At 40.1% G+C, this 12,412-nt stretch overlaps 1 protein-coding gene across 2 annotated transcripts in view; it reads left to right on the forward strand.

The window, feature by feature from the left end:
• CCNA1 (cyclin A1) overlaps positions 1-694 on the forward strand; it is a 116,790-nt gene extending 116,096 nt beyond the window's left edge. For both annotated transcript variants that reach the window (XM_044073300.1, XM_044073302.1), the window contains exon 9: positions 389-694. In XM_044073300.1, the coding sequence (XP_043929235.1) occupies positions 389-437 (49 nt within the window). In that variant the 3' untranslated portion in view covers positions 438-694. The remainder of the gene's footprint in view (positions 1-388) is intronic.
• The last annotated feature ends 11,718 nt before the right edge of the window (positions 695-12,412 follow it).

Below are 12,412 nucleotides of genomic sequence, written 5' to 3' on the forward strand. Positions count from 1 at the left end.
GGCATCTAAACGTTTGTCTACACAAACTGAGCAGTAGATACTTTGAGCAAAGTTCACTTATCCTATATAAACATGAAGCAGTTGCAGTAAGGGTTCCTTATTTTCATTTCACCACTTTGCAACTAGAGTTTACCAAGTCCTCTGCCTGATTTGACTAATACAGATATCAGTACTTAAGCCTGCCTTTCAGTGTTTACTAAATTGTAAATTCGTAACCAGTTGTACATTTATTCATTGCACACTTCGTATACTAACCTGAACGTGTTGTCAGCATTCATTTCACTTGTACTCTTGTATTGTGGCCATAATGTGGGTGGATGGTAGCTGAAAATTTCAGGCTGTCCATCCCAGTAATGCATTGACAACTGTTTGTTTTTTTTTATCCTAGGTACATGAGTGTGTCACTGATGGAAGCACCAACATTCCTCCCAATTTAATTGACGCATGGCATTGGAGCATTTTATTTAACTGCTGCTTTTAATCCAGTTTGTACAGTTGGTCCTATATGAGCCGTAAAGTATATCTGCAGGTCTTGGGTTACTGCTGCAGATGGGCATTTCATGAACTCTGAAGTCTCTTGAAGACCAGCCTTTGCACTTTTGTTTTTAGACATGCTGAATGTATTTATTTTTTTATTGCACCATGTATACAGACTTGTAGATATTGACAATAAACTGTTGCAAGTTTTACAAGATTTTCTGTGCCCTGCTGAGTTCCCTGATTTATAGAGCTGATTCTTATAATTTACTGATGTTTCAGCACTTATGTGCTAGCTTTGTGCCTCAACTTCTTGCACGTCTGCTTTTCATAGTGGTCACTTAATGGAATAGTCTGCCTAAGCAAGCATTCACTTAGCAGGTGAACTAAGAGCACTGTGAAAGTGACAGAATGCATAATGCACACTTCACAAATGGAAAAAAAGGCTAAACCAGATAGGTGTGTAAACAATGCCATGCCACCCCATATAGGTATAAACTTAGACTAATCCATCCGGGCTTGTGCTTTGATCAGTGGAACATTTAAATGTTGGGTTTAGACTAATCTAGTTTTGGGAAGAATTTCATCTTTGGGTCTATACCAAGGGCAGAATTTGCACCATAATCTGCAACTTTCACTTGCAAGTTTAGTTTATTTTAACTTGGAGTAGAGCACAGATCCCAATGGACTGATTTCAGGTTCTGTCCCAGGAGTGAAGTGGTAATACACAAGTATGCATAATGTTCATACATGTATACAGTAGCTACAAAAGGGATATAAGTACTCAGTGTTGCCCACAACTGAAGGAATAGTAAGTGAGAATTGTACTATAGAGAGCAGTTATGTACAGGATAAGGTTTCACTGCTCTGGTTTCCTTGTGTGGCAGCACAATGCCTATAGGCATAGGCAAATGGCAGTAAACATTTTATTCTGGACTGCAATGTGAATCAATATTGGTGTCCAAGGCAATGTCATATTTGGCTTTTGGAAAAGTCCAATAACTAATTGGTATAATCAAAACAGTAAAGCAGATTGCACAAAGAGGAAGTACCAAGCAGATTGCACAGAGAGGAAGTACCTTTTGAAAAAGAGCACTTGTATTTACACTTTTAGCCAGAAATTGTCTAATACTATGCAGTTTTCCCTGGGCAGTACCCTATCTGTACCCCTAGCCCAGATTTCTGGCGTTTGTTATATAAAGTGTTGCAAGAAATCTTTGAGCAGTTTAGCAAAGTTCTAATCCAAAACTGAAGGTCTTTGCAATAGTGTATAGAACATAAATGTCCTTATTTAAGCAGCTGTGACTCAATACAGTAGCTTATAGCTACAGGCTGGCAACAGCACTGGGATGAATCAGGAAATCACTGTCACTTGGATGGCAAACTGCTTGCACTATGTGCAGCTAGGCTCTCATCCACACTTGTTATAGCTACATTTCACTCCAGACATGGCTTCTGAAAAGTTACAAGATTCTCAGTGAAACCAAAGAAAATAACTGGCACCTACTCGCATGGTATCCACCTGTGGTGCTGGGTGACTGCCTCAGTCAGGTGATGGCTAGGCCACCTGTAGCACCACCTAATTTGGCTCCTTACTTGCTGCAGCTTTCCTTTGATTCATTTGTTTGCTAGAATATTTGAACTTATTGTAGGTAAGCTACATTCAGACATGCATGTGTTCAAGTAAGGTGCAAATTGTGGATGCAACTACCAACCGTTGCAAAGTATGTGCAAAGGTTCCAAAGGGCAATGAGCAACAACTCTTGCACTAAGACATGTATTGAACTGAAATTTCTTGTGCATTGGTTCTCCTCCAGAAAATGTCCTTTGTGGAAACTTTAATATTTCAGTTGGTCTAGAGAGCTAATCTTCAGAAAGGCAAAACCACAGCCAGAATCACAAAACTGTATATGCTAGAGATGCAAAAAATGTAGATTGGAAACATTTTTGTTGGCAATAACAAACTGTATTGGCAGCAAATGCACTCATTTAAGGTATGACTAAATGTCATACTTCAAAAATGATTTTATTGAATCAAATGCAGTGAATGCTAAACTTTCTTTGGACAATATTGGCTGTAACAAAATGGGTGCAATACAGATTTGTAGGATGCCTATTTCTCCTAGGAATTGTATTCACCAGAAAATTTATTTTTTGGATAAATTGCTACATCAAATTATGAATTTTGGTTTCCAGAAAAATTTACTTTAAATTGTAAATTTGCTCAGTAAGATTAGATGTTTGAAATGCAAAGGATATAGTTATGTACAGTTCTCTAATGTTAAGGATGATGCTTCAAAATGCAAAGTGGGTGCTGTGCTTCACTATTCAAGGATTACTTTAAAATTGAGTTTTCATTCCTCTGTCTCCCAGCACCAAAAGACAGTTGCATATCAAGTTCTACATTATGCCTAGTTTGATCATGCAAATGGTCTTCTCCCCACAAAGTAGGGAAACTACTCTGGTTTCATCTGCTTCATGGTAGAAAATGGTCTGCCTTAACCAGGGTACAAGTTGTATTTCAGTTTTAACTGCCAAATTCAAGTATTTGGCCTTTACCAAGCAGCATCTAGACTTCCCACTTTGGACGAAAGTTACTGATTTAGGATATCCCTATTTTCAGGCTTTTTATTCCTCACGATTTTCTGAATCACCTCCTCACATTTTTTAAAAGCTGGTATTGTACTGTGGTTCTGGGTACTAAAACTACTTGCAGCAGTTAAGGAGGACACTAGTATCCTTTTCTGTACCAAAAATGATTTATGGTAGAAATGCAATGCATTCATTAAATCTACAGATTTTACATTGGCGTTTTGTTACTGTTTTTAAACCTGTATCTTGGCATCTCCCATTCCTCCTGTAAACAATGCTAATCGGCTGTCATTTTTAGCTGGGTACTGCTAATTCAGGGGTCTTTGCCTATTTTCCATGTCTGCAGGTTGCATGGTATGAAATGGAAGTGATTTTGTAACTGTATATAGTACAGGAGTGCACATGTCAATGGCCTTATGCTTCAAGCACTTATGAGGACACTAAAGCTAAGAATCCAGGAATTCTTTTCTCTGAAAAAGACACCACCTATTCGATCTGAATGGAAGCAGTTTTACAGAAAACTTGAATGTTTGCCAGACAAAAGTAGTTCCTGAATAGACTTGGCTTATAATGTGTTTTTTCCAAAACAATGGAGACTCCTCTGCATATTTTTAGATGTTTTACAGGCAGCTGAGGTACTGTGATTTTGGGAATACTTGGTTACTGTTGCCCTTTTATGACTTTCTTAAGGCCAACGGACGTTATGGGTGACTCTGCTTTTTGATTCCTTTAAACTGTGCATTCAAGACTGGCTGACTCCCCTTGCTGCAGTTTTGTGGTGAACTGTGCTACATTGTGGTAAGGCAACAGTTAATGCATCTTAATTTACTGTTTTTGAAGGGTTTCATTTTAGATCTTTAAGTCGTGGTAAAAATGACATCTTGCTCCTCCCTGATGTACCATTTGGGTTGGTCCACTATTTTATGCTGCTGAGCTTCCTGCTGAGCTTCAGTATGGTGGTCTCGCACCTACCACTCTTCAAAAGAGCAAGCTGAGATGCACTGACTTTAGGACAGCCACTTGGCTTTCTGTCTAAAGACCTGGATGAAAGCTGAATGTCAACTTCTGGCTCTGCCATCACTGTTGTGAAATGTTTAGGACACCTTTAGTGCCAACTTGTGTACAGACACTGGCTGTATTGGAAGGCTACATTTCCCTTGCAGAGGTGGAGCCTATGAACTCCCTATTGGGCTCAAGGCCAACTCCATGCTATATGGTGTGATCCTGATTTTAAAAACAAATAGATTCCCAGGTTGATGTCCAGTCTTGAATATCTTGCACTTTTGGAACTAACCAGCATAATCCTTCGCTAACCTGAAGTAAACTGGTAAATAGCCTGTGTTCAATACACAGTTCATTTTGCATTTAAATATTTATGGAACCATTGGAATAACTGTTAAAACCATAACTCCTTCCCCAATTAAACTCAATTGCTTCATTAGAAATATTTAGGACAGTTTATTCCTTTTTAGAACCAATGTAGGGATGAAATCTGGTTTTGACAGTGCCCACATCGGTACTGATGAATGTCTTGGGAAATGAGAAGCCTATATTGGGAAAACATTTCCCTCAATATTCAGTCACCCATTTTTATTCAGACTCCTTTTATTAAACTGCACATTTCACCCCTACCAGGCTATTCATTGAAATAACAAACATCCCTGTGCTGTGGGGGAAAGTAGTGAAGAAACCTGAGGTTGGAGGGGTTCAAGGAAAGATAAGGAAGGGAGGGTTGGCATAATGGAGGAAGATTACCCCACAGATGCAAGGTACATGGTTTGATTCTGACCTCTGGTTAGTAGCTAGGTTTGTAGTAATCTGCAGACTGTGCCTAATTTCCTTATAAACCTGCAAGTATCCTGTACACTGGCAGAGCCAAGAGCTGCTTGACACTTTTTTTTTTTATGCAACCTGTTTCATATTCGGTGCATCCTAAGCAAATGGGTCAGAGTATAATAGAAAGTGGTGACCATGTGACAAACATGCCACTGACTCAGTGGGGCAATGCTTACAGAAGTGTAGTGCTGTTCTAAGACCTTTATGGTTGAGGTCTGAACCTACCTGAAGATTCTAAATGTTGGATTACCAGTCTGTTCCATTACTGACCAGAATCAAGATATGAATTGTATCCCCTTCAATAGTGCCACATTGTCCTAGAAGTTCCCAGTTTGTAAGAAATGGCTTCAAAGAAGAAATCTACTGAATAGTGTCTTAAAGGCATCTTGCTTTACAAAAAGCTGTCATTACTGAAAGCACTGTTCCTGTTAACATACTAAGATTCATTGGTCATATGTCTACTTTCATAATTACTATAAACATTTTGATAAAGTGGATGCATTTTAGATGCTGTTAAAAGGACAATCCTGGATGGAATTTTAATGAGTGCAACTTCTCCCATTTTTTCCAGTTTCACCTTGCAACATGTCCTGTGGCAGTTTGAGCATATCCAGGTCTTTAGAAGAGTGTGGTCCTTTCTTGCTGCACGTGATCACTTATCACATTGATCACTGCTACAGTAGTCTTGGCTATATTGTATCCTGCCAGCTTCAGAGCACTTGTGTGCCCAAGCTCAACTGGGCTGCTTGAACCCTTAACTTCAGCAAAGACTGAGGTTTTAGGATTAGTCAGCTTTTGCCATTCCCTTGCTGGATGGAATTTCCCTTTGGAGAGGGAAGAAATCTTCCATTTAATTTTCCTCCGAAGTTATTTTAAAGATGTGATTTGAAGTTTGTACTGTAATTTTACATGGGGAATGCATTTTCCTAAGCATTAAGTTTAAGGTAAGCCATTTTTCCTTGAAATTGCCAGCCCACTTTTTTAAAGTGTTTTACTTTTTTCACAGACTAGCTTAGACTTGCCATCATTTGTGGTTCCTTTTCACTGGAAAAGGAATTTTCAGCCTGATCTTGGACCAATATCCTTTTAGCCATCCTTCCAGCCACGGAGTTGTACATACAAGTAAGCTGCTTTTGCCATCACAGCAGCCTAGCAATTTCTGTGCTACAGGTGGGTCTCTGCCACGGCCTCTAGTTATACCTCAGACTATTTGTAATTTACTCTGGATGCCTATGGTGTAGCAACTACAGCCAGTATGGACTGGGTGGGGTTAGCCATAGCATGAGTCCCTAAAGCTGGCAAGGGAGTGACTCTTATGGGATAGGGAACAAGACTGCTCATCCTTGGGAAAGCTGCTGTTGACCATGTTGACCAGTTTTTCCTGTCAACTATTTCTTTAGGAGTAGTTTACTTTGGTCAGTATAATTCAGGCTACCAATCATTAAATTTCCAGGACCTGCACCCATTCATCTAGTTCGGTCAGCTTTGGAGGGTGATACTTTCATTTTTTTCTGAAACCTGCCAGCTGCCCCTGAAAAGGCAGGATGTATGTTACTCAATCTTGCACTATTCACTCTTCCCAAACCTCATCCCAGAGCTGGGAGCTATTCACTCTTCCCAAACCTCATCCCAGAGCTGGGAGCTATTCGCTCTTCCCAAACCTCATCCCAGAGCTGGGAGCTCTAATCTTGCTACCACAAGTAATTCAATTCCTTTCCAATAAGGGAGTAAGTAGCTGATTCTGCAACTTTAATTTTTAAATTTTGAATAGTCATGGTCAGGTTTGTCCATTTCTTGAGGAAAATCTGTGAACGCAATTCCTCTTAAAATCACTACTCCTTGTATGCAGTAGCACTTCAAGGACTATAGCCACTAGTAGGTTGCTTGGCTGTGTTCTCAACCTCCCAGGCATTTATCTTAAATTCTCCTTTGGCTAGAGATGCCCTTCTGCTGCAGATGTGATGAAATGGGTAAGCCAATACAAAATCTAATTTTTCAGCCCCCCTTTTCCAAAATTTCTAAGACACTAACTCATCCCATTTAAATGTCAAGGGGGTTCCAAGAATGAGCGTTCAAAACAAGGGACAGTCAATTAAATCAGTGACTTGAGGCTTTACCTTTAGCCTACCAACCCTTCCGTCACTTGTCTGGTCAGGATAATACAGACGAACTGTTCTAGGTTCAGTTTAAGCTGATTACAAATTCATGAGGACTGAAGCTTGGTTGCAGACTGCTACATTCATGCATGTTAACATGCTGGCTGTTCACTCAAAATGGCACTGCTCCTGCATGTGCCCTCAATTTGAAATGCTTGGTCACAGCGCACACTGATCTACATCCTTCCTCTCAAATCAAACTGTGCATGGAAATGCAACCTGATTTGTGACCTAAATTAGGAGTGGGTTTAGCAACAGACTGTCTTTAATGAATGTTCAGGGACATCAGGATAGTTATGGAGGCATGTACTTCAACAGGAACATTGTCTGCATTGCTTGGGGATCTAGAATCCATAACTGGTATGATGTTGCAATATTGATTCAGACACACAAGATGCTTGCAATTTCTTCTATATTCTATACCCTTGGATGCCAAGTAAGATATTTGCTCAGCACAAACTGTTCACTTGACTAATTCAATTAAAACCTTTCACTGTTTGTCCTCACTAGCTCTCCTTTCGTGGATGAAGACACTTGCTCATTTTATCATAGCTGGACTTCTGGAATGAATGCTTTGTGAATAGTTGTGCTTTGATTGCTCTGGTGTTTTTAGCATTGGGCACCAACAAAATATAACAGATAGGCAAGGTTGTTCTGGTTTGTGTAGATGAAGTCTCTGATCAGGTGAGCCAAGTAAATTGTCATGGGGTACATTTCTGAGATTAAGCAAATTCAAGAAACTAGTATTGCCACACGAGCACTATAGTAATTGCTTTGCACTTTGTACTGCACATTCAGCTAGGCTGACTGAGTACTCAGGACTTCTGGCAACATGAAAGCCCCACTCAACATGGGCACCATTGTCTAAACTTGTGTGGACTACCACAGACTTGAGATGACTTGCCAACTTAGTAATAGTACTGGACTTTGGGTAGCAGATCAATCATGAACCAATTTGAGTAACACTAATGTTGACTATTCCACTCTGTCTCTGGCTACTGTTGACCAAGGTAGTCCAGGAATCTGGTTTAGCTGAAGTGGGTCTTTTTGTAAATGTGGTTTAGTACTATTGCATACTGAACAAGATTAAGTACTTTTGACAGGTCACAATACTAGTCCTCTTGCCCTTTTGGTAGCTTTGAAACCTGGGTGGCCACGATGCAAAATTTGGCTGTATTTGTGTGGTAAGGAAGTAGGAATGACATCTTTATGACCTTTGAAAATTATGGTCTATCAACATCTCTAAGGAAAATAAGGCTGTACTTATGTTGGCACACAGGATTACTTTGACTGCTATCCAACATTGATAGTGGTCCAATTGAGCTTTTGCAAAATTGGATCAGTCTTTATATGATCTCTTGGCTCAAAGTCTTGTGGTAGAAAAATTGTGCACTTCCATAACATCAGTCAATTCCCTATCAAGCTTTTATCAGCCAGATAAAGAAGTTTGCCTTTTGTATAGACCGTTTTGAAGTTGTACATTTGTAATTGGAGCATCATTCTTTGTAGTTTTGCTGGAGCATAGTAACTAGAGGCTGATCAGTCTCTATCCAGATAGCTCTGCCATAAATGTAATCGTGGAACTTCGAACATTGCCAAACATTCCTTCTCAATCTGAGCATACTGCATCTGTTTGGTTAAGCATTCTAGATGCATGGACTCCTGGTCTGCCCTCTTGAATAACTGCACAAAGACCAAATTGAAGTATCACAGGAAAGAATTACTGGTTTGTTGGGCACCAATGTGGAGGACTGGCAATTTTCTGTTGCAGATCATCAAATGCTCTCTGGTGGTATTTAAACAGACCAGATAACATTTGTGTGTCCGCTATCTTAAGGGTGCGGAGTCACTTAAGTCTTAAACTTGCCCAAATAGTTAACCATACCAAGAAAACTCAAAGGCTTGGACATTAGAACTGGCATCTCGAATGACTGAAAAGATCTGGTCATAAGCCTAAACTGGTAAATGACACAAGTAACTTCTCATAGCCTGAATTTACATTTCAGAGGTTTGAGCTTTAGATTCACTTTACATGCTCTTTCCAGAACTTTCCTGAGGCTTCATGTTTGCTTCATTCCCTCCAACTAGTAAATCTACTATAGCACACAGCCTGAAAAATTGCTCCATTGCACTCTGACTTCACTGGCAGAATTTATTCCAAAAGGCATTCTCTATCAAATGGCATACTGAATGTAGTCTGAAGATTTTCAATCTAGCATTACTTTCCAAAATGAACTCTGCATAGAAGATGGCATTTGGCATGAGGGTAACTTCCTCAACTGTACACAGGATGGTGGGTTCTCTAATGCTTTCTCTTGGGTTAATACATATTCTGATTTAATCTGAGTTTTTCTTTTGAGCAACTACCATGGAAGACTCCCATTCAGTTGGTTCTGTAACTGGGCATGTCTCACCTTGCTGTCATTTTATCTAACTGTACTTGACTCTGTCCTACATAGCTATTGGAACTCTTCTTGTCTGACCACTGGATTGACCTTGTCTAATTTCAGAGTACACAACGAAGTTTTCCTAGCTTGTCTTTGAAAATATCTGCATATACTGAAAATAGCCTTGAAATGAACTAGGACATGTGCTTACATGATCAACTTTGGTAAAAGAAAGCAGTTTCATTTTTAAACTCTGACCTAATAATGACTAAGGTCTTTTGACTACATAAAACTGCAAGCTGCAACTGTTCTGAGCTGAATAGTATGAAAGCATTACTGAGCATTTGGTTTGAATCTCTTCACCTCCATAAGAAACTAGCTTCACTCAACTGACCAAATTAAGTTCATCTCTTACTGTAGCAAATATTTCTGCTGACATAATATTGCACTTTGTGCCAGTGTCCTTTGAGCTCTGTGGGTTTACCATTAATCAGCACAGTACAAAACACTTCTTTAACCAACAAATCTACTGCACTAAGCTTTTCCCCAACCATTGATGCACCATCTTCATAAGGTAGAGATGCAACTTTGTATATGCTCAACTTGCTTTGAGTAACCTTGTTTTTTTATGTTTAAAATTAATTTACAGTTTTTGAAAGGGGTTCCATTTGTTTTTACACTTTTGGATTTGCTAAGTACTTCTCTTTTGGACAAGTGATTGGCACCACAATTACATCAATGAGACTTTACTTGGATTTTGCTGACTCACCCTTGTGCTGCACTGAGCTACTCCTTAAAACTTGCTGGGAAGGTGCAGACACTCCCGCAGGGGCTGTAATGTGCTTTGGCCTGTTAGCCGCATGCTGTCTATTTGCTCTAGAGGATGCTGAAACCATGCTCCTCACTTGCAAGCATGTTTGTGCCTTTCTGTAAGCTCATGTATTTGATGCATCTCTGGATTTACTCCATGTTAAATCATGGTCTCAAAGCAAAATCTTTCTCGCAGCAGCATTAACCTCAAACACAAGCCTGTCCATTATCCACTCATGTTTCAAATAACCAAATATGCATGTTTTAGCTTTGTCAGTAATGTAAGCTGCAAAAGTTTCTCCTGGCTTTCGGTCTCTTGTATAAAATAAGTGCCTCCACTTACAATTTGTCTGGGGGCTTGCACATTTGGGGCTTGCACATTTCTCTAAATTTATTTCAAGCACTTGGGGTCCTCCCTTGATTAGCTTGTATAATAGGACAGTTTTCCCTTCTGCATATACTGCTGGTACATACATAAAGGATGCTCCCGATGGCTGCTGACCCTGCTAGATTAAGCAGAATAAATGCCCTTGTATGTGCATCGCTAACGAGCTGCTTGTATGAACCTTATCCCTGCTCAAATACTCCAATTCCCTGCAATATTATGATCAAGCGCAAGTGGACTTGGGTCATCAAAATGACTCTGCCATGCCAACACAGCAAAAGACCCTTTGAATTATGTACTAACACACACCAAAAATGTATACTGGAAATCTAATTACACTTAATACTTTTTGAAATACGTGTCCATAGCACAAGGATACATGAAATCACTGTACTTTGCGAAACTGCTCAGTGTAATGCTCTTTGAAATGATGGCACTTCACAAATGGACTGTACACAGTGCAAACCTCTAAAGGAATGCTCTGGCTGCACTTTATTTAGGAACTGTACTTTCCATACAGTAAACTCTGAAATAATTGTACTGTAATAAAGCACTCACTGCAAACAACTGTTAAGTGAGATCTTATAAGCAGGGGTTCAGTGAACATTCAAATCTTCCTCAACTCTTACAGGACTCAACTAGACGCCACAGTTGAGAGCTTTTCCTCAGGAAAAAATCTAGCTTGATTTCTTGGGTTTTCCCCTCAGACTTCAGTCTGAGGGAATATCTAAGGATTTTGGGTTTTATGGCATCTGATTCTAATACCCCTGGCAATACTCCTGGCGACACTCCACTTGCAAAAACTACAGTGGTGTCTGAAGTCATTGGTCCCAGCACCAACACCCCTTGTCTTCAGATGCTAGTGCTGAGGTTTGTCACATCACTTGTAGAGAACAGATAATCCCTAAATCCAGATCACCCACTTCTCTCTCCCTGTTGCAAAGTAGTCTACCACCATTGACTCGCTGGAATTTGCTTGGGGAGCAGTTTCAGGAGGGATAAAGGTGCAGGGGGACAAGCACATAAATGTAATATTTGCCATGACCAAGGCACCCACTGCTCTGAATCATCTTGGGTCCCCAATACCTCTTAAACTTGGACAATACCATATTGCCCTTCATGGACATAATCAAGGGGAAAACAAGTCAACCCCCCCTTTTGCAGACTAACCATGTTTGCTAGGGATATAGTTTCACAGCACAATCTCACTCTACAGGAATCCTATCAGAGCAAAACTGTGTGGCAGGCAAGCTGAGCAGGGCAAGAGCAAATCCTCACAAATGTAAATTTGATCATGGGGTTTTCCACGATTTGATCAATCTATTGGGAGTTCCTCACATCTCCTTTACCTCCTGTCTCTGCAATCAGCTGGCAAGATTCTGCTCTGAGACTATGCAAGATGGCCTGGAAGACAGATGCCTTTTTCCATGGACTGAAATGTTCTTGTATACCCTACCACCCTTTCCACTAATATTCAGAGTACTTCTGAAAATTAGAAGGCATTTCCTAAGATCACTGTGGTGATTCTCTTCTGGCCCAAGCAGCCAAGGTTGTTGCTCCTTTTTGGAAATGGCCAGGGACAATTACCCCAGGCTTCCCCTTATTGGATCTGTCAAGAATAGGGGTATTTGCACAATGACACCAACTTCAATTGACTGGCTGCATGATAGGGGCTTGGCACTCAATGTTGAGCGCTGAAGCCAAAAAAAAATCTCAAATCCTTCTGGAGGAAGCACTCACACCCATGAACTTGAATTTTAAGATCACCA

Source organism: Protopterus annectens, chromosome 5.part1, assembly GCF_019279795.1.
Source record: "Protopterus annectens isolate FY-2018-M chromosome 5.part1, PAN1.0, whole genome shotgun sequence".
Classification (NCBI taxonomy): Eukaryota; Metazoa; Chordata; order Ceratodontiformes; family Protopteridae; genus Protopterus; species Protopterus annectens.